The 22,663-nt window shown below is 40.2% G+C and overlaps 1 protein-coding gene and 1 non-coding gene across 12 annotated transcripts in view; both read left to right on the top strand.

The window, feature by feature from the left end:
* Dtna (dystrobrevin alpha) overlaps positions 1-21,482 on the top strand; it is a 349,876-nt gene extending 328,394 nt beyond the window's left edge. For all 11 annotated transcript variants that reach the window (XM_076837170.2, XM_076837171.2, XM_076837178.2 and 8 more), the window contains 6 exons: positions 6,755-6,914; positions 9,056-9,145; positions 10,741-10,909; positions 13,609-13,741; positions 15,639-15,687; positions 18,878-21,482. In XM_076837170.2, the coding sequence (XP_076693285.1) occupies positions 6,755-6,914; positions 9,056-9,145; positions 10,741-10,909; positions 13,609-13,741; positions 15,639-15,656 (570 nt within the window). In that variant the 3' untranslated portion in view covers positions 15,657-15,687; positions 18,878-21,482. The remainder of the gene's footprint in view (positions 1-6,754; positions 6,915-9,055; positions 9,146-10,740; positions 10,910-13,608; positions 13,742-15,638; positions 15,688-18,877) is intronic.
* LOC143383071 (small nucleolar RNA SNORD88) lies at positions 16,612-16,703 on the top strand. The gene has a single exon (XR_013089113.1). It is a non-coding gene; the product is annotated as a small nucleolar RNA SNORD88 (small nucleolar RNA).
* Positions 21,483-22,663: the final 1,181 nt, after the last annotated feature.

Below are 22,663 nucleotides of genomic sequence, written 5' to 3'. Positions count from 1 at the left end.
AGAAAGTAAGGTCTCAATAATAAATTTCTATAAAAAATTACAAGGGTTAGACATGTATCACAGTGCTCCCTGCTCTTCACTTACAGCTATAAGACCTTGAGTAAGTAAATAAACTTCCTGATAATTTATTTCGAACATACTGATAATACATGGCTCATAGAATTAATTCACGTATTTTAAAAGATTATGGATATGAAAGCACTCTGCAAAAATACTAGATGGATGTCAGCTTTAACTATATATGTATGTATTTATATGTATCTAAGTATATATAAACTTTTCAAATTGGACCTGTAGTTTACCAAGTGCACACACACACACACACACACACACACACACAGACTCACTCAATTAACAAACAGTATCTCCATCAGGAGAAGAAATTTGAACAGACTTTAAATTTGTTTATAATTCTCATAAGTGCTTGTAACAGAAAAAATAATAGAGCAATCTAATAAGATTTTCTTTTCCTGTTTCTGGTAACATAAATATCATCCTAAGTATGCTAATATTTTCAGAGCATTGCTATCACTCATGTCAGAGGAGACATTTTTGAACAGCCAATACTGAGAAATGCTGAAAGTGTCAAACTTTCTGCACCGTGTTCAACAAGAACTCCAAGATCTTCTCTGAAAGTTTTATTTATAACACACATTTTTTGTTTGAAAGAGCTAATTGGCACAGGATGTGTATTTTAGTCAAGGATCAAAATAAAGTTTGTGTTTATTTGCAGTGAATTCTCTTTTTGAATTTACAGTAAGGATTTACTTTGAAAACTATAGACTTTAGAATCAAATTGTTCCTCATTTGGGAGAATAATGTATGTACACTGATATTTCATTGAACAATACAACTATTCCAATTTAGTGGAGGAAAAAAATTGTCAAATATCATTCCCAATTCCATCTCCTGTCCACATTTTCTTCCCTGTTTAAACTGGGTGGTCCAATTAACTCAGGAATTCTTGTCACTCAGGTTCCAATTACTCCCAAACACACTCTGGAATATGACCAGACCAGAAAGGAACGGTTTTGACAGCCTGGGTTTCTCCTTCCTTTATTTCTTTTTTTGGTCATTTTCTTTGGTGGGTTTTCCATGGAGTCATGGACCAGTAAAAATTGAAGGAGGTAATAATTCATCTCATAGATGATCATCAGCAGTATAAACACTAATATCTAGTGTTTAAAATGTATCTTTTCAGTTGTGCAGATCTTCTTTTTAAAAAAAAATAAATAAATAAAAGTTGAGATTCATTAACTAATTCTAGAAAGTAAAAAGTATTTCTCTTCTTAAAAACCTCCGAAGACAACGGACCCCCTCTTCTTGTTCAGGATAAAGTCTACACTGAATTTCCCAAGGGTGGCTCCTCCCCCTTCTCTACCTCATTTTTTTCTTTACTCCCCACAGGGAATCTGGTGCTTTGGCTCCACTGGCCTCCCCACCATCCCAAAATACCCCTCACACATCCCATGCCTTGCTCAGGCTAGTCCAAAACCCAGGTACTCTTCTCTCAATACTTGGTCTCTCCTGCCTGGATATTCTTTGTTTGGACCCAAGTGGAATAATTCCCACTGCCAGATCAGTCAGAATGAACCACCTCCTCTGTATCCCACAACACTTTCCTTTAAGAAGCCATAGTATAGAAATCACCAGCAGTACAATGGCAGTGGGTGAACGTGTATTGGAGGAAAGGATGACAGTGAATGTGCCACACTGCTTTGCTGTGCCTTTCCAGGCTGCTAGGTACCACCAGGCATGACTGGGCTGCATTGTTAGCCAGACCTGGAGGCAGCCTTTACAGGACGTGGGGAGTGGGCTGCATAATGCCCTGCCTTACCGTCAGGGTGGGCTGATTCAGCAGTTAGACTGCTGCCCCTTTGCTTGAAGCACCCTTCCTTTCTAGAGCTGAGTAGAAACCAAAATACTCCCTGTAAAAAAAAAAAAAATCAGAAAATTTATGGATCTTGTCAGACTTTTAAAAAATTGATACAATAGCAGGTTGAGTGGACTCAGAGGATGGTGTGTGGAAATTAATTTTTCATTTATTCTCTAGGAAGAGAGCTATTTTAAAATTTGCCAAGTGTGATATATGTTTTCCTTCCTCAATAAATCAACTCTCTCCTCGGGAATTTTAGATCTATATATTGATCTGCATGGACCATTGTCCCCTAAGTCTTTGCACCATTAATCATGGAGTAATTTCCAGGGAAGCATGCTCACAGGGATTATTCACTCTAAGTCTTCTGAAGTTGGTAGCAGATAACCACGCTTCATGACCCAGCTAGAGGCCACCATTCTACAGGGGTCATCACCTGTGAAAATGAAATTCAGTGACATCATCACTGAGATGCCCCAATGCCAGCAGGCCTCTGCCCTTTTCTAATGGCCCTACAAGAATGGAACAGAAAGGAAGAACAGAGAAGGTGTTTTCCACACCAGTGCTAGGAAGGTATCATTCATCAAACTGGGCAGTGCTCTGACGAAGAGATGGGGCCAGGATCACCCAGGCAGCTAGCATCCTGCCCCCAGAAGTCTGCATAAGGCTGGACATGCCTCAGAGTTGAAAATTGCCGGAAAGATGCAGCTGAATCTTTTCACACAGAATCTTCCACCTAAATTCTTCACATAATCAGACTGCTTGAAATTGCTCCAATTAGGGATTCATTTGGGAGATGGTAGCTATTAGTCATTCACACATTGGTGTAATTTAGATTCAGTCAATTGTTTTTCCCTTAACACAGAACCACAGTCAATTATTTTTCTCTTAACACAGAACCACTAATGGGAGTTTCAGGGAAAAGAATCAGGCAGATTCTTAGGGCTAGCTGGCTTTGAAGATCAGACACTAAGCAGGGAGGCATTGAGCCTCAGACACCTGGGAGCCCAGCACACTGAGAGCAGGGGACAGGCTCACAGAAAGAAAGACGGAAGGGCCAGATGTACACCTCAGTTACAAGTGCTGCTAAAGAAAGGAGCCCCACAAGCATCCTGTGCCAGAGAACCTGGCATAACAGCTGTAAGCAGAGCTGGGGTCAATACAGCCCCAGTACAACTACTGAAATACTGAAATATGGTCCACAGCACATCTCTGAAATTGTGAGGTCCCCAAATTCAGAAGTTTTCGGGTCTCTGAAAAGCAGTGCGATGCAAATATCATATCCATAGCTTCACGTTCCATTAGAGCCCAATTCATTAGGAAGCAATAGTTTGTTGGCAAGAATTTTAGGGGTATCAAAATTACAGAGAAGAGATTGGGGGCCTATACTTCTGTTCTGATCCATAAGCAGCCCAAAGGCCCTCCTGCTACACTGAGCACCCACACTTCCCTATGATGAGGACCCTCTCCAACAGCACACCCTCGTGGGGCTGTGCCTGCACCCTTCTTGGCCTGCAGTTCACTAAATCTTTCTAGGCTCAGTGAACTACAGACAGAAGCATGTGATGATGACAACATTCACAATCCTGAGAAGCAGCTGAGCTGCTGTGGAAAAGCCCAGGTTTGTAGTCCAGGGGCTAAGACTGGGGGTCCTTTTTATCTCTGCCAATCACTAGCTCAGAGACCTTGGGTAACACAGTTCTCCCCTTGGAACCTCAGTCTGTCAATCTGTAAAACAGGAATAATAATAACTTATTTGGTTGTTAGGAGGATTAAGTGAAGTATTGGGGGGTGGTGTTAAAGACAGACTGCAAATTGCTATTTAAATAAATTATCATTTCTACTACTATATTAGAAAATGGAACAAAACAGTGTGTCTTAAAATGTTTTATGCACTGTAAATTACATACGAAAGTGAAATTTTAGGGCTGGGGATATAGTCAGTTGGTAGAGTACTTGCCTTGCATGCTTAAGGCCCTGGGTTTGATCCCCAGCACCACAAAAAAAAAAAAAAAAAAAAAAAAAAAGTGAAATTTTGTTATTATTGTGAACTTCCTACCAAGAATCTGGTTCCTAGAGTTGAGAGGCCAAGAAGAGACCACTTCTACAAGCACTGTGTCCCACTTCCCATCTCCAGTCCCGACACCCTAGTGACTACTTCTTTGGTAAAGAGGACAGAGAGGAAAGACCCAGAGACCCTGCTAAGGGCCCTGGCTTGGAAAGGATGCACAGGAGAAGTGGTCCAGCTAGGGAACACTCAGACCACCTAACCAACATCTGTCTCCTTTGAGGGACACTTCACCAACCACAGTCCCTCCTCTAGCCCAGAGCACTGTGAGCTCAGCCACCAGCTCTGCCACTCGGTCTCCACCTCCTAACAGCAATTATTTCACTCTCTGAGCCTTGGAATCCATAACTGCATATTTAGAGGAATAATTCCTACTTCATAGGGTCATGGAGAGAAATCAATGTGTATATCTATAAAACCCTTTGACTATCATAAAGCATGACTCAAATATGGAGTTATTTATTACTGGCATGGGAAGCTGGGGACACCGCAGTAGCTCACAGGGTTTCAAGGCCATGGGGCTGAGCTGCTGAGGAAACCAGACCCCTCCTTGAGCAGGCTGAGGAAAGCAGGCTGCAAAGCATCGCAAACCAGCAAAGTTCTCTCTCCCGGGCCTGGAAAGACCATTGCAAGGTACTGTTGAGAGTGAAGGAATGGATCCTCCGCCCTCTGGGCACCACATGAGTTCTTTTCTGTGCTCTGTTCTGGTTTGCTTCATTTTAAATTCTGGGGTTTTCTTCAATTTATAGACTTGACAATTGTGTGTGATGCTGAGCCCTGGAGAGCTAACAGCATGGCATTTTCAAGATTGATGTTGTGTGTTTTTAACTGCAAGCAGCTGAACCCAAAGCAAAGATCTAAATAGAATATTCCAGACCATTGCTCTCACAGTGCATGTCTAGGAGTTTGGATGGCTTTATGATGAATCTGTGGGCCTCTCTGTGGGAGCGTTCTCACAGTAGCTGGCCCGAATGGCAGGCTGGGATGGAACTGGTGTGGACCCCCAAGTCAGTTGTGTTTGCACTTGAGGGGTCTCCTTGCATTTTCTTACATGCATGCTTGATTGTCTTCCTTTGGCTACTAATTATTAAAACAGAGAGACTATTTCCAAGGGACCTCATTGTAGAGACAACATCTCAGAAAGCTTTCGTGCCAAGTGCAAATGCAGAGAAAGGGGGCTTTTAGTTGTTTTCTTTTATCTTTACTTCTTTTAAAATCTTACTATTCTCACTCTGCTATAATACTGCTTTCTCAGAGGTGAAGGACATTTTCTGCAGGAAACAGTAACCAACAGTTAGAAACCACGATTTCCGCAACCCCCAATCACAATGAGATATTACTTCACTCCAGAAAGAATGGCAGATACCAAAAAGACAAAAGATAATAAGTGCTGGAGAGAATGTAAAGAAAAGGGAGGACTTGCACACTGTGGATGGGAGTGTAAATTAGTACAGTCATTGTAGAAAATAGTATGGAGATTCTTCACAAAATTAAAGATAGAACTGTCATATGATAGGCAATCCCATGACTGAATAATTATCCAAAGGAAGTGAAAGGAGTATGTCAAAGAGACATCTTCACTCTCATGTTTATTGTAGAACTATTCCAAGAGATGGAGAGTATCAATTAATGAACAGATAAAGAAAATGTGGTACATGTACACAATGGAATACTACTTAGCCATTAAAAAAAATGGAATCATGCCATTTGCAACAACGTGGATGGAACTGGAGATCATTGTGTTAAGTGAAATAAACCAGACACAGAAAGACAAGTAACTGCATGATCTCACTCATATATCAATTATAAAAAGTTGATTTTTCAGAAGTAGGAAGTAAAATGGTTTTTAGCAGAGACTGGGAAGAGTAGGAGAAAATGAGGGATGGGAAAAGGTTGATTAGTAGGTTCCACATTACAACTTAATAAGAATAAGAATATCTGCTTGCTATTGTACAGGAGGATGACGATAGCACCCTACTGTACCCTGTTTACTGTGTATTTCAAAAAAACAGAATTTTGAAACAATGATAAAATGTTTGAGGAAACAGATATGTTTAACCTGATTCAAACATTACCCAATGTATACATAGATCACAACCTCACATGGTTATTGCATTAATATCTATAATTTTTATATTTTCATGTACCACTTAAAGATAAATTTAATTAAACAAAGGGAAAAAAGAAAACAAGATTTCTTTTTTGTCTTCCCCATTCAAATCCCTGAGTCTCAGAGTAATTTGACAAAATCAGCTTTTACTATAAAATAAAGATTAAACAATTTATACTTCATTTGATTCCTAATTTGAGACTTAATATGCACAATACAGCAAGACATGATTTAAACTTTAAATTTGTCCCTGAAGATGATACCAGGGAAGACAGGTTGAACATTCAGGAAGCAAATATTCTGCATCCATTTCAAATAGTCTCCTACTTTGTATTTAAAACATTCTCCTCAATATGTTTTTATTCTACATAGAACTTCCTTCAAGGAGGAAATACACACCTTGTAATTATTATCTCTGTTTAACAACAGCTTCATCATATGTACACACATCTCCTATATTGTAGAACAGTGCTGTACTAATATTGTTAACTGTCAATATTTAACCCAAATTTCAGATTTATATGAAAATAGGATCCTAAATTATCCACACCTGCAACCCAGGTTTAAGATTACCTACTCAATGACCTAAGATTTCTTCCTGCTTTGGAATTTCACTGTGTTTAACACTGGACCAAGGCACTGAGATGGCATATGGCATTTTCTTGGGAAAACAAATTAATGACTCACCTTGTCTCCCCAGACCCAGGGGGCAGGCTCTCCGCGCTCCTCCCCCAGCCACACCATCAGCAGGCCGATTCCCATGCCCATCCGGTCCGTGTCCACCTGCTCCACCCCGACGCATGCGCCTCAGGACTCTCTCACAGGGGTCGGGGGAGATGTACAGGAGGCATTTGCACAAAGTAAGTGGTTTGCACAAACTGTTTTATTTTATTTTATTTTATTTTGCTGTGGTTTCCTTTTAATGGGCAAATAGGTCACCAAGATCTACTGAGTGGTGGACAGTTACCCGCCATTGCCACATATGGACACTCCAGGGTTTCAGAGAACTCTCTGTCATTTTATAGATTGTCTGTGGAGATGTCCTAAAGAGGGGGATCATTGCTTTGTGATATGGAACCGCAAAGTTAGGCCTCCAGCAGAGGAGGGCAAAGAGGGGTGGAGATGATAACCAGTATTCTATACCTACAGGAGGGACCCCCCAAGGCAAGTGACTTAAAACTTTCCTACAACCACTTTTTAAATTTATAGAGCAACAAAACAACAACAGAAAAGTTCCTCCTATACATCCTTTCAATTCATAGTTAGTCCCTTCTCAGCTTTTGCCTTGTACATAAATACATATATTTGTATGTGTGTAGGACACATATTATTATTATTTTTTACAAAAATCAGATCAAGCACTGTATTTTGGTCTACAATTTGCATTTTCTTGACATGAGTAATATATCATGAACCATCTTCCAGGTTCTCACACAAAGATCTAAAGAGAAGAGAAACATAGTTGACTCATGTTTTAAAGGAAAAGGAAGCATAAAAAAAATCAAAGGAAAAAAACAGACTCAAGGAAACTCATTCAAAAATAACTGTAGAAACACAAATCTTCAGGGCTGGGGTTGTGGCTCAGTGGTAGAGCGCTCACCTCGCACATGGGAGGCCCTGGGTTTGATCCTCAGCACCACATGGATAAATAAAATCCAGATATTGTGTTCAACCATAACTAAAAAATAAATATTTAAAACAAAAGAAACACAAATTTTCAATATCATCTTTTGCCTAACAACATTTTTTTAAATGCTTTTGAGCATCGAAAATATGCAAAGATAGCCAGAAGGGGAGGAAACAGACGCTCTCATCCTCCATGTATAGGGGTAATACCTTAACATTTTAATGGGAAAGAATGGTAGACTTTATTCTGTTTTGAGGGGAAAAAAAGAGACTCCACAGTAAGGCTGTTTCTTCTGAGCACTGAATATGATTCAAGAGCTGCTTGTGTAATTCACAAAAGAACTTTCTGTTTTTATAATTTTAGAAGGAAAAATATGCTTTTTCTAAATCCTCTTTTAGAGAAAGTACAGAATTTTAAATCAATTTGTGCTTCCTATTATAATTAATGTCTTCACCTAGCTACTTTGATTTTTCTGATTTCAATGCATTGATTATTTTACTTATTTAATATTGCATTCTGAGACGACAATGAAATGAGGCCTAAAAACAACCCTTAGCTCATAAAATGTTCATTCTACAGAAGGTCATTTGTAAGTCAGGTATTTGGAACCCTGTATACTTTTTTCCCAAAGATATTAGCCCTCTGTTCTCTCTCTACTTTGCCCCACTCCCAAGCCAGCCTATGTAACTCTTAGTATGCCTGAAATATGAGAAATCTTTTCTACCATAGAGTGTGTTCCAACTTAGTCCAAGTTCCATTTCAGGGTACCTGCCATGCATCTGTCTATCCTGGCAGTGGGAGCAGGAATCCTCACCCTTTACTCACATTCTGGGAGCATTCAGAGCATGAGCTTCTCATTCCCAACAGGGACCTATCCTGGTAGGAAGAGCTCTGGAAGTCCTGAAGGAGCCTGAGCCTGTGCTGTCCGAGACCAGAATCCATTGTGCTCAGCCACAAGGTTATGGCTAGAACAATAAAAATAACTATGAAGGTCCAGCTGTCTGCACAGACCAGAGTTTTTATCAGTGTGGATATTCCTAGGAAGGATGACCACACAAGCTGGACCATCCCAGTTTATGCCAGATCACCCAGTCTTATCAGTGCTAATCTCTTTCACTTTCAAAAATTGTCCCAATTTGAAGGATACTTTATGTGAATCTCCATCATTAGTCATGCCTTCTTATATTGGGGCCACTACCCTAAGCACAGTGTATTTTTTTTTTCTTTTAGGAAATGGACCAAAACACTTCTGAAAGGAAGTACTAGAAGTTTTCTTGCTATAGGTTATCAAAGGAAATGATAAACAAACAATCTGAAATTGGAGGCATGGGGAAAGCTCCTATTTTTTTAATGAATATTTCTTTTTTGATGAAGGTTCAAGAAGAAATTTAAGGAATGATTTGCTAGTGGCGGCAGATTCCATCACTAATACCATGTCCTCTCTCGTCAAAGAGCTGAATTCTGGTGAGTCCTTGGTGCCCCCTCATTTATCTACTCATTGCAAAAGATCTGTAAGTCCAAGGGGCCTCTTTCAGAGACCTGCTCATTGTCAAACTTGAAAGGATATTTGAAAGGTCTATGTGATATTTTGTTGGTATATTCAGATTTTTTCATAATGTTTATATTTTGCTTATTAGAAGATTATTTATACATGCTCAATACAGAAAGTTTGAAAAATGAAAAAAAAGTATTAAAATTGACCTAGAATCCTAGAATCCAAAGATAGCCACTGTTAATGTATCTAGTGATCCATAATAACATGATGTGGAAGTTATATTTATAGCGTTAAGGGTTTTATATACCTTTTATCACCCTGTTGATTTGAAATAGATCATCATTTGAATGAAGCTAAACTAAAATTTCCCTTTGCAATATCTCCTAAGAAAAATTTACTCAGAAAACAAATAACATAATATTGTGGGGACACTTTTCCCTCCTAATACTACAGAGTTTTTAAAATTTCAGCAGGATGAATATACACATAAATATCTTAGCAGTTACTAATACGTCTCCATCTATTCCATAAAGCAACCCAGTAAGGTATTTGTCTGGCAGGACTGTGGTCTTACAATAGATTACAACTATAAGAAGTAAAACTTCAGTATTAAGAAAAAAATCCAGCACTTAAATTTTTTAAAGCCTCTCTAATAAGAATTAAAGTAACTGAAAACTGTGCTGCAATTTTAGATTAAGATTACCAGGGGCTGGGACTATAGCTCAGCATTAGAGTGCTTGCCTAGCATGTGTGACGCACTGGTTTCGATCTTCAGCTATAGGTTATCAAAGGATAAAAGTAAATAAACAAAATTGTAGTTGTGTCTAAAAAAAAATTTAAAAAGAAAAAGATTACCAAAATCACAAAATAACATCCCAATTAATAGCACATAGTACTTGCCCTAACAAATGATAACTAACGGGTTCTTCAGGTGGAAGTCTCATGCACCATTACTTTATACTCTTACCTAAGTGATTTTAATATTATAGGTTTACTGGGGTAATATTAAGCAAAAGTAACAATTCCAATGAAGACTTTCGTGGAGAGAAAAAAATAGGAGTTTTAAGAAGTGAAGTCAGATATTAAAACACAAAAATTCCTCCTAACATTTCTGAAATTAAAAAAAAAAAATTGTTTCCAGGCACAGTGACGCACGCCAGTCAACCCAGTGACTCATGAGGCTGAGGCAGGAGGATTGGAAGCTCAAAACCAGCCTCGGCAACTAATTGAGGCCCTAAGTAACTCAGAGAGACCCTGTCTCTAAATGAAATATTAAAAAGGGTTGGGGATGTGACTCAGTGCTCAGTGGTTAAGCACCCCTGGGTTCAATCCCAGTAGAAGGAAGGAAGGAAGGAAGGGAGGGAGGGGAGGGAGGAAGGAAGGAAGGAATTGTTGTGTATGAAATTATTTTATAGTAATTTATGTCAGTATCAATTCTCATTTTGAAAAAAAAAATTGACAAATGTACTTTCACTGGCTGATGTTTTATACAGCACAGGTTGATTTGCAGGTCATAAATTATCTAATGAGTCATTTTTTTTATTTCTTCAACTGCACCCACTAGAGGTGGGCAGTGAAACGGAAAGTAACGTGGATTCTGAATTTGCACGGACTCAGTTTGAGGATCTGGTTCCATCGCCAACCTCTGAAAAGGCTTTTCTAGCTCAAATCCACGCCCGAAAACCTGGGTACATTCACGGAGGCCCCACCACAAGCACCATGCGTAGTGACATGTGAGTATCTTTTGTGTGAATATATTTTTCTTAGTAGCAAACCAATCTGTAGGAAGCCTTAAGAAAGTAAAAACATGGTTGTTTAGTTCTTCACTTTGGAAAGGAATGAGGTCGTTTCCCTTTCTACCAGAAGAGACAGAAGGGTACTACATTTAAATCTGGCATTGAGATTGTTTCCCCTTACAATTGGAGGGATTATCAATAAACTGAGCCAATCAGTGCTTGTTGAGAACTTGGCTTGCCCAAGGCTCTGGGCACAGATGCTCCTCCATGAAGTCACATCCCAATAAAACCCTCATAAGTTGAAAATATTGTGAGTTGAAAATACATTTAAAACAACTAGCCTACCAAACATCCTAGCTTAGCTTCAGAGCACACTGTAGAAAATATCAATCATTGACTTTCCTCATCTGAGTGACTGACGGGGAGCCGCAGCTCACCGCCACTGCCCAACATCACAGAACAATATCTCACTGCATATGGCTACCCCGGGAAAAGATCCAGATTCAAATTGGAAGTATGGCTTCTACTGAGTGCTTATCACTTATGCACCATGGTTCAGTTGTCCGTCAAACATGTTATAATTCAGGAATAGTCTATCATATTAAAAATACTGTAGCTACTTTCCCAGGACTCAGGCTAGTTCAGAAGATCAATCATCCTGCCTTCAGAATTTATTGTATCTGAACTTAGAGGAACTAGTGATGCTGGAGAAGTTTCTCTGTTCACAATGAATATAAATTGGATTAAAATAAATACAGGCATAAAGTCTCATTATAAAGAAATCCACTTTCCTGAACATGTTGACTGTGTACAGATCTGACCCTCGGAAGACTTGTTTTGCAAAGGTTTTCACCTTTCTGGATCAGCTCAAAGTAGGCAGCAGAGGAAATGAAGCTGAGAAACTAAAACAACTCCAGACAGTTGCAAAGTTCAGCTTAGGAAGAGAAAAGAATAAAATAAAGGAAGGGAATTTGGAAGTGAGGTGCTAGGAGCACAGTCTCCTGGAGTTATGAGAAATATGAGGAATGGCACTAAAAAAATAACAGAAGGGTGACGCTTAATGTGAAGAGTGAAAAATATTCCAGACCAGATCGGGCTGGGCGCAGTGGCACACGCCTGTAATCCCAGTGGCTCAGGAGGCTGAGGCAGGAGCCAGTTCAAAACCAGCCTCAGCAATGGCAAGGTACTAAGCAACTCAGTGAGACCCTGTCTCTAAATCAAATACAAAATAGGGCTAGGGATGTGGCTCAGTGATCGAGTGCCCTGGAGTTCAATCCGTAGTACCATCCCCTTCCCCATCAAAATAAATCGGCTGTGTTAAAGACCCAAAGAAAAACTAACCAGAGGCCCTTCTGATGTTTTGCCTCTCAATCCAAGTAGTGAACAAAAGACCAGCAAGAATGGAGAGCTATAAAGAGACCTGGTAAAAGCCGGCTGTGAAGGAGCAGAGCGTGAGATCAGAGTAGAAGAACAGTTAGGATATGATTGAAAGTGGCAGGCTGCAGCCACTTCTAATTTTAGTTTGCTTTCATGTTCTTTCCTCTATAATTTAGAATTGTTTGTTTCTTTTTCAAACTGGGGGGTTAATTGTCATCTGTTTTGTCAAGTAAATACATATCTACTTGATTTTTTATTGTTAAGCATGTACATGGTAGCTAACTAGAATGTCCCTTGCCCCAATTCTAAAAGCCAAGACCATTAGTGCCACTCCAATCTACTATCCCTGGTATGCTGGAGAGCAGGACCAGCTACCAACCAGTGATTTTGGATCTTGGAAGGATAAGTTCACACACACCTCACAGAGCCTTTTAGGCTGGCCCCAAACCTCCAAAAATAACAAGAACATGTCATACAGATATAAATAAATGTGAAAAATGGCATTTAATCTCCAGACTAGAAATGTCTCCTTGACCACTCTTTTCACTTTAGAGGATATTTTAATATCTGTACAGTGTTACACACTGAGAATATTCTAGTCACATGATTTAGTAGTGAACTTATGTTCAGCCCCATGAAGTGTTTTTTACATATCCTGGGATGAATAGAGGGAGATAATGTCTCATCTCAATGAATGAAGTCATTCTTTTCTATTTATTTTATAGTGGAATTAGACAATTTAAATGAATCTTCAGGTTTGGAACTAGTATAAATTTTTAAGATCAAAAGAATGTGCCCTAAGTTGACTCTCATGAGTATGCACACACATGTGTCAGTGTGTGTGTGTGTGTGTCTCTGGGTGCATGTGTGTAACACAGAGGATTAAATTATGAATAAATGTCTTTAAGAATTATTTCACTAGAGGGCTCACTCTCCTTATAGAAACTGCTCTTGGATTCTATGTGAAAAGCCCCCATAATGGGAAAACTTAATAACCCTTCAAAAAACAAGTTTGTCCTTTTTTTGGTAGAGTATAGGACATGTAAAGGCCAAACTATTCCTGTAAACCCTGCAAACACACTGATGACCAGTGATCACCAGATTGCCATGGGAAAAGTGTGTATGGAAATGCCTTGACTGTGTATTCCTCCAAACCTCCAATTTTTTTTAAGTTTCCCTTTAGGGAAAAGAGACATAGAAGTGGTTCAAGGGACTAACGGAAAATAAATGCACCATCTGAACAATAGCTAACGCCACAAATTCCACTCATACTTGTCTTTAAGATGTGCTCCAAAATGCCATCTGTGGTTTATTCACAGAGTTACAGAAGATGGGGATCCCTACGTGCGGCCTGAGGACGAGAACTACGAGAACGACTCCGTCCGGCAGTTGGAGAATGAGCTGAAGATGGAGGAATACCTGAAACAGAAGCTGCAGGACGAAGCCTACCAGGTACGGGGACCCCTACCCCCACTCAACCCCCCTCCTCAGCCCACGGTAACGGGTCTTTCCCAATCCTCACAAAATTGGTGCTTCCTCCTTCCTCCTGTCCTCCTTTTCCAGAATATTCTCACATTACTTCTTAGTCCTTGTATTCCAGACAGTAAAAATTTTAAAAACTTCTCATAGCTAGCCATCACTCTCTGTGCATTCTCATGAATTCGGGTCTGGAAAGTGAAAAGAAGCCTTGTGACATTAGCAGAAACACGGTGACTTAACAATCTAAACTCCTCCAGGGTCATTAAGGTGCTTTTTCTTCCTTCCCCCCACCCCATAAATTAAAAGAAGAGGAGGAATACAAAGAACAGTGCATGCATAAATATACCTCCTCCCTTGAGTTGTTTGTCCTCAGCCTCCCTGACTGCCCACTTCTTGACAAATATAAGTGGGAAGGTGACAAAACTTAGTGAGGAATGTTGGGGGAACTGCAGGCCCAAGTTCAATGAGGTGTGAATAGACACATCTTCAGATAGAAAGTATATTAGCCCATCTGAGAATTCATAGAACATAGCACAGGGAATAAATGTAATTAGTCACTCCTGCTAAAAGAGGTGCATTTTACCCAAGGGACCGTTGTCCTGTCTTGTTTGTCTTTCTGTGAGCATCCTTTCTCTTTACCTGCAGGTGTGTTGTTGAGTTCTGGGAGCTCAGGGATGCTTGTCTGGTGGAGACCTGCTGGTCCCCAACCCCAGTGGGTTACTGTTTTCCTGTCAGATTTCTTTCCAATGGCCACACAACCTTTCTCCATATTCTTAGATCAGCAGCAGCCCTTTTGTACTCCATTAGTGAAGGACAGAGAAATAGAGGGAATAAATTGTCTCTCACTTCTCGTATATTTATAGATTAAGCCTTGAAATATTTTCCCAAGAAGAGTGTAGCAAAAGAGAAATTGGAGGCCTGCCAACTTTACCCCAACAATATAAAAAAAGGTTTGCCTCTTTGGAAGTTTCCATTCAACTTTTTAGTTAAGCAAGCACATTTTAGAAGCAACCAAAAATGTTGATCTTTCATGAAAAGATCAAAGTCAAACAAAGAAAAAAAGAAAAGAAAAACAGAAATAGCATCTGTGGAAACCATGCTTCTATGCTACAGAAACAGTAGTCGTCTGAAAACCATGGAGGGCGCTCTTTCTTTGCAACTTGTATGGTTTTCCACAGAAGGAAATTATCCCAGAATGAAGCTGGCCGGGCGTCTCTGGGAACTCTGAGGGATGGCATCCCTACACATGCCTTCCGTGACTCTGCACATAGAGGGAAAGAGATGTGGCTATGTAATCAATATTCTAGTTCATGCTGTTAGGGGGTCCTTATTATGCCTCCCTCTTTAAATTCCTATCAGTTTCTGGATTTCGGTGACAACAGTAACTGAAATTCTAGAAGTTATTAAAAAAAAAAAGAGGCAGCCTTTCACCATTCTATATCAAATAGTAAATTTTTATTTATTTTAATGAGTTAGGAATTTAATCTTAGATGAGTAAAGTGAAGGGAAATTCTATTAATGACGTACAATCCCATTGGAGTTCTTACCACCTCTGTCTCTGGTGAGTCTGAAGCTCTCTCTCCTTGCCTTTCCATGCCCGATGACTTCAAGGGAAAGGGCAGAGAAGGGGCTGGGAGAACATAACAAGCCCATGTGTCCCCCTCAAGATGAACGCCCTGGAGAATGCTGGAGTGGTTTTCCTGGAGGGCTCTGTGAGCAGACGGCTATTGAATGGATTGGAACACTACTTTCTTTCATTGCACTCTCTTTCTGTCTTTGTGCATGGCTTCCAGCCAAATAATTCACCAGCTTGACTGCGTCACCAACTTGACATGTCACCTTTCTTGTTTGTGTCCTTTGTCACCCACAGGTCAGCTTGCAAGGTTGAATGCAATATCCTTTTATCACTCTCCTCTCAAGTAAGTACCTTCTTGTTTGGGAGGAAACATGGCCACTCCACTGAATTCTGAGAGCTTGTAACCTGAATTCACAATCACTCTCTCCAAAGTGTTTCTTTCTGTGTAATAAAATATCTTCCTTCCCTGCTAATGTCGACAGATTCTCTCAAGTCTATGGAGCATTTCATTATAATCCAGTGGAAATCTCCCAGACATCCTTGGGAGTTGACTTTTTCCTCTGTGAATTAGGGAAGTCTACCAGAAACTTCCTTAACATCAGAGACACCCCGGAAGTCCTCTGCAGCCAGGATGCTTAGCTAGCCACTTCACCAGTCCATCATGACATCAGAATTGCCCCTTCTGTAGCACCTAGGAAGGAACCAACATAGTTCAGCATTTATAGATGGATCAGCTCCTTAATCACGCTACATTCAGGGCCCAAATGACCAAAAGTGTGTACCCTAACAAAAAAGAAAAAAATCAAATATTTTTAAAATGAAAGAATCAAGTTGACACAGTGGCACGCACCTGTAATCCCAGCAGCATGGGAGGCTGATGCCAGAGGATCACAATTTCAAGGCCAGTCTCAGCAACTTAGGGAGATCCTGTCTCAAAATAAAAAATAAAAAGGGCTGGGGATGTGGCTCAGTGGTTAAGCACCTCTGAGTTCAAGCCCCAGTACCAAAAAAAAAAAAAAAAAAAAGAATCAAAATGGAGAAGGGATTCTACAGTCTTATATTTTGGGGATAACTGATTCAAATCCATGATGTAATTGAGTAGGATATAAATTAATTTAAAATATCATTTATCCCATATGGGATCCCATCCCAAGGATCTACCTGAATACATGTAAAATCTCTCATAGTTATAATGTAAAGAGTACTTGATTGGCAAGATCACTTGAGGGTGACTTATGAATCTTAGGCTATGGAAGCCATCAGACCCAATTTCAAATAATGATTTACTGGGTTTTGACCACTCCTTAAGGATAAAGTGCCCCCCGCAGGACCTTTGACACCTGGGGGTCTGAGGGGTCCTGGCAAAAATATATACATATATATTGGTTTTACCAAATTCTAGCAGCATAAATCTGAACAAATTATTAAAGCTATTTTAGCCTTCAGTTTCCTCTGCACAATATGTCAGGAGCCTGCCTCATAAAAGAATTGTACTTCCTGAGATGTGTTTTTAAAGAGCTTGACCCAGTAGCAGACACCGTACAATTTATTAAGAACATGCACATACATGCTTGCCGTGATGCTCCATGCTTTATATATAGTGGTTATGCAAGCACTTGGGAACCGCTGGGACCACGGGGACTAGAGCGAGCTGGCTCTCCCTGTTTTTATAAACAAGATCAGGCCTCAGCTACATACAATGATTTGAGAGATCTTGGGCTACACTGTCCCATAAGTCTAGATGGTTTCTCCGGATCCAGCTGATGGTCATTTAGATGTCCCCCACTAGAGTTCAGAGTTCATGTACTCCCCGCAGTAATCTTACCACCCATGCCCAAGGACTTGTGTCTACTTAGTTATACAGTCCTTTCCAATCGTGGAATCCCTTTAGTCTGTATAGTACCGTGGAGAGTAAACTCTACAACTCCGGTTGCTAGTTTAAATAGGAATATACTTCTCTTTAAATGGCATCTCAATTAGTAAAGAATATGTGTTAGTTTGAGCACTGCTGACATCCTGTCTTGATCCTCAGGTTAAGATTAAACAAGTAAAAATCATGGCACAATGTCTATGATATACATTTTATGAGCAGAGAGGAAAGCGCCTACTGACCACACTCTGCTCTTCCCGCCTTGGATCTGAGAATACAACACCACACACTCTCCACATTCACGATGACTAGAGTGAAAAAATTCCCAGGAGCAGTTTCTGAAAATATTCACTCCAGTTATAACAAACCTAATCCCGAAGGAGCAAGCCTTTTCCTTTAATAGCATTTTCTTTCTCTGAGCTCCAGAAATTTAATCATTTTTGTTCTATCTATTATTTAAACATTGGTAGGTTTTTCTTAGAAAAATATTTCTTTTTAAAAAGCCTACTAAAATGGCCTTAATATAAAACCACATAAAAGTTGGCATCGGGTTCATTGTGTTCTTAAAAGCCAAAAATTTCAGTATCCTGAAAGTTCTTAAGACCATTTTTTAAAAATCCTTGTTGCAAAATTGGCAGTGAAAAATGAAACATTTATGACCTCTGCTGTTAACTGCATCAGGTAGTCCTGCCCCCTTCCCCGCCCAACCCCTTCTAGAATTCGACAGGACTCTGAATATGTACCAGCCTGGTACTAAATCAGCCACTTAGGCAAAATTCACTTAACATCTCACAGAATAATACAAAAGTTAGTGGCTTTTCATCTTGTAGCTAGTTCCATCCTACTAAATTTTTTTCTTAATGTAGCTAGGAAATATAGTTGAAATTTTAGTCCTGAAGCCCACTTCATTGGCTTGATGTCAGCCAGTCATCCACCAAGGCAGAGCCCTACATGGGTAAGAGTCAGAAAGTGGGACATCAGAAACATAGAAGACTCATCCTATGCTCATGTAGGGCTTTAGGCATATTTGGAAATAAATACACACTTATCAGCATCCTGAGCAAAGCAAATGGAGTTCCTGGTGGACTGCTTTTCAACTAGCTCCTTTTGGAAAAAACAATGTACAAAAATGGTTAGTGCCCAGCTTAGTATTCCCCTTGTCTCCATTTTACTCCGTTCAAACTTTGGATTTTTTTCCATCCTCTGGCCACTTGGTATATCACTTTCCTTGCCTGGTCACATCTTAACTAAGATATTGGAGGATTGGACCATGGAAAGTGGATTCAAAAAAAAAAAAAATCAACATGGAATTCTGATGGTGGGTCAGTAGTGTCCTCTCCTTGTCCAAAGATTAGCACAAATCCTTCCATGAAAGAAACTCAACAAAGAGAACTTCCCGTCCTCTCTTCCAAAAGGTGCAACAGCACACCGTGTCTTACAACACCCGTCCCTGATTTTCATAGGAAAGAAGTACAGCAAGTGTGCGTTCACATGTACGTGTATGTGTGTGTGTGTGTGTGTATATGTGTGCATGTATGTGTGCATGAGTGTGTGTGTGTGTGTATATATGTGTGGGAAAGGGGGGAATCCTAAGTTTCATAACCCTAATTTAGAAACAGTTTTCGTCTTTAAAAAAAAAAAATTACACATTCCTTATTCCCAGGCAAGCGATAGTCAGACAGATGATAAGATGAGAACTGGTGATGATGGAGAGCACTGCACCCAGACAGAGGAAGACGGCAGCCTGGCAGCAGCCTCACCGGAGAGAGGAGCCACCACACCCAGCAGCTCCTGACAAACCCCCACCCCCTAAAGATGTGTTCTGATGCCTCTAGTGCAGCTAATTTTTTTGTTCTCTTAAGATTTGTAGTTCATAGGTGTGTGTTTTAGAAGGGGAAAAAAAAAGACTTCTGTTCAAAGCTAATTTATCCGCTACATCTTCTGTAACATGGCTCATCCCTGGTTAAAAACAAACCGACACAGGCTGAGAACCATGCTGCTATTACACACGATGGCAGTATTAACAAGCATTTTAAACCTTTGCACAAGATATTGAACCTGTTCAGTTTACAATGACAATATTAATACTGTTTATAGCTAGATGTTTGATTTCTGGATTCTCTGAGATTTTAGCAAAACAGTATATTATACACTGGACCTTTTTTTTTTTTCCATAGCAATTGGAAAAAAACAACCACTTGCAAACATTCATAAATCCTGAAGGGTCCCGTTCCTGAGTGTACAAGCTCAGAACGTGGAAGCCAAGACAGATCCTTGGCTTGCATTTGACCCCAAAAGACTTTGTGAGCAGTGATTTGAACCCATCATTAGAAATAATCCACTCTTGGGGGCTTCTTTCCAACTTTGGGTTGTTTTCTTTCAAGATACTCTAACAAGTCAGCCATAGAATTTAGTGTAAATATTTTTTCCAAATAATCATATTCAAGAAAAAGAAGACAACATTCAAATTATATAGAATCTAGTTTTTAAAATCAGCACAGATCTTCTTAAAAACTGTGAACTATGTTTTGAAATACTCGTTACTAAAGCTGTTTATAAACCACAGGTGCCATAAGATCCCCAAACGGACTAAAGTTATCTATGCTCTTCCATGGTCTTGTTCCTCTCGGTTTAGCTTTAGGAAGCATGTCTTTAACAGCACTGCTCATTCACAAGCTCCCCTATCAGGTCACGGAGGCCTTCAGCTTTAAATGTACAGGCTTAAAAGTGCGCTTGCGAAACGTTCGCTCTCCTTTTATTTCTGAATGTCGATTGCCTTAGCTGGCCACCTGGTGTTCTGCATGCAGCGTTCTGTGGTCACGTGAAAGGAGGACAGGCTCTTCTATATTAAGCTGGGATTTTTGCACTCAGCGAAAAAATAACTAATGTGCAAAAGAACTGCAAAGACAAGAGGATAAAAAGTCTATTGATGGTCCTTAGGAGGGCCCTCTTCAGAAAGAACTAAAGACCGTCCCCTCCCCTCACTTTGGGATTCTGGGGAAAATGGAAAAGCAATCTTCTGTTTGTTTCAAGATTTGATGGGGGATAAAAGCCTGCAGCATATTGGATATATCATACTTAAATGAGCAGCTTCTCTGGAATTCCTGTAGAATCAGTGGTTCTCAAACGATGTTCCCCAGATCAGCAGCATCAGCATCACCTGGGAATGTCTTAGCAACACAAATTCTTAGGCCCCAGCCCATGCCAACCGAATCAGAAATCATGGGGATGGGGCCTAGCAATCTGTATTTTAATCAGCCCTCCAGGCAATTCTGATGCATGCTAAAGGTTGAAAACTACTGCTTTAGAATTCAGTTGTATAGTAAAGTCTCCAGAAAGGTCTTATAAGTAGGAAAGGCTCTGAGTCAACCTCAAAGCTTCAGCGATTCCATTTTGCTTCCAAGGTTTGCAAAACCTCCCACCCCACGTACCTGGTCTGTAGTTGGTAGGTGTCAGCTGAGAATACTCATTCCAATATTTTTAAGCTCCGCTAGCAGAGGGCCATCAGATGTTCATGCCTCTGCATTTGGTCAGAAACCATCTCCTTGGCTGCCCTTCACAACAAAATCACTTGCCTTGGGGATAGTAAAGTGATTAACTGGCATCAGTGAGGACCCCATCCTGTCCCTGGATATACTTAATCATACTTCCCTCCAGAGAACCCGCCTAAACAAATGTCCCTGAGCACAGGCTAACACCAAAGTGGCACGACTGCACAGTTCTCAGATTTCTTTGCACAGATGGATTTTATTGCGGGTTTTGTCGGTGTGTTGATGTTCATCTCTCTTCCCCTGCCCATCCTCTGTGAAACCATACCTCTCTAGATGGAGCAGGTGGCCATTGGTGCCTCATACTCAGTACTGAAAACCACTACATCCCAGCTACCTACATTGCTGTCAGTTCGCAACCAGAGCCAGGTGGTTCTTGAACTCAGATCTCAGACCCTGCAAGTGGCACTTCCGCCACTGGCAGGACTGAGCTGACATATGTTGTCTCTTTGTGTTTCGACATCAAAACGTCTGTCTGAGGTTTGAACGGTTCTGCTGAAAACCTTCCCCCTTGTCTTAGCTCTCATCGCCTACCAACTCCATAACCATCGTTCAAAGCCATTGCAAGGACTCTGGAAACTGCCGCCCATGACCAATTTCTGACTAACCAGCCACCTTTTCTTTCTCTTAGCTCCACGTCAGCACTGAGACCAGACTCAAGCACCCCTGTCCTGTAACCGAGACAAAATGGCGTGTGTTGTTTTGGGTTTTTGTGGTTTTTGGTGGGTTTCTTTCCGTAGCTCTCCAAATTTATTTTTGGGGTCTGTTCTAAGTGCAAACCCAGCAGGTTTCATCTGTCCTGTCCATTAGATAACAAGTATATCATGTGGGGGTTGTTTCTTTCTTGTTCCACAATGAATTGCACATCCATCTCCATCAGAGCTATAGCCTATTAATGAGCACTGGTCTAACACAGCCAACCCTCCCCCACAGCACCATTTTCATGGAGGAGGGTAGAAGGGTGAAATCTACAGGACAGGATTCAGGAATCAGTTGTGGTTGGTCAGGACGGAAGTCGGGGTAAGTTCAGTTGGTCAGAGGGAGTTGTGCTGGAGATTGTGAAAATGGATTCTCGGATGATCTATTATAAGGCAGGGAAGGCTCATTTGTAAGTAGTAATGTGAACTGAATTGCATTAAGAGTGTGGCCTTTGTTGTGATATACTATGTATTTTCTTATATGCATGAGCCAAACTGTTGCGTCATAATTTAGCACTGATGTCTGCTTTTATTTTGATCATCTTTGTCCACCCTTATTAGTTCTTGGCTGTTAACTGTAGATAGATCTTGTACAGACGGCAACCTTTGGTTGCTGCATTCACCTTGGTTCGATTCCATGCAAGGAGCCACAAGCAAGAACTCCACTGTGTCCTCAGAAGAAAGGGCATTTTTACTTTTGAACCAAAAAAAAAAGAGAAAAAAAAATCAGAAGCGTTACATCTTTCGGCTAATTAAGACATTTTTAATTATGACTACTGTAATTTGACACCATTTGAAATAACCAATTCAGAGACACTAAAGATTTCACAATATTCATTGGTATTGTAACAAAACTACTATTGTATGGATTTTTTGTATTGCTGTTAAGTATTGTTTTTGTGTGTGTGCGTGTGGGTGTGTGTGTGTGTGTTGGAACCTCCTGGGGACATGTTATATTTTGAAGTGATTAAACTATTTAATTGTGTGTCTATATTTTGGAATGGAATTATTTCTTCATTAAAAATGTTTTTAAAAACACTACATCTTGCATGTTTTATTCCTGGATTTAATGACTCTTTCCTAGAGCAACATGGAGTCAGTCTGTTTGAAGAAGAAAGACAGATCAGTGTTTACAGTGTGGAGCAGGGTACAGTGATGGAATGTTTGATTAACTGAGGCAAAATAGCTCATCTCCTATAAATA

Source organism: Callospermophilus lateralis, chromosome 17 (genome assembly GCF_048772815.1).
Source record: "Callospermophilus lateralis isolate mCalLat2 chromosome 17, mCalLat2.hap1, whole genome shotgun sequence".
Lineage (NCBI taxonomy): Eukaryota > Metazoa > Chordata > Mammalia > Rodentia > Sciuridae > Callospermophilus > Callospermophilus lateralis.
This window is presented reverse-complemented; position numbering and strand designations above follow the sequence as displayed.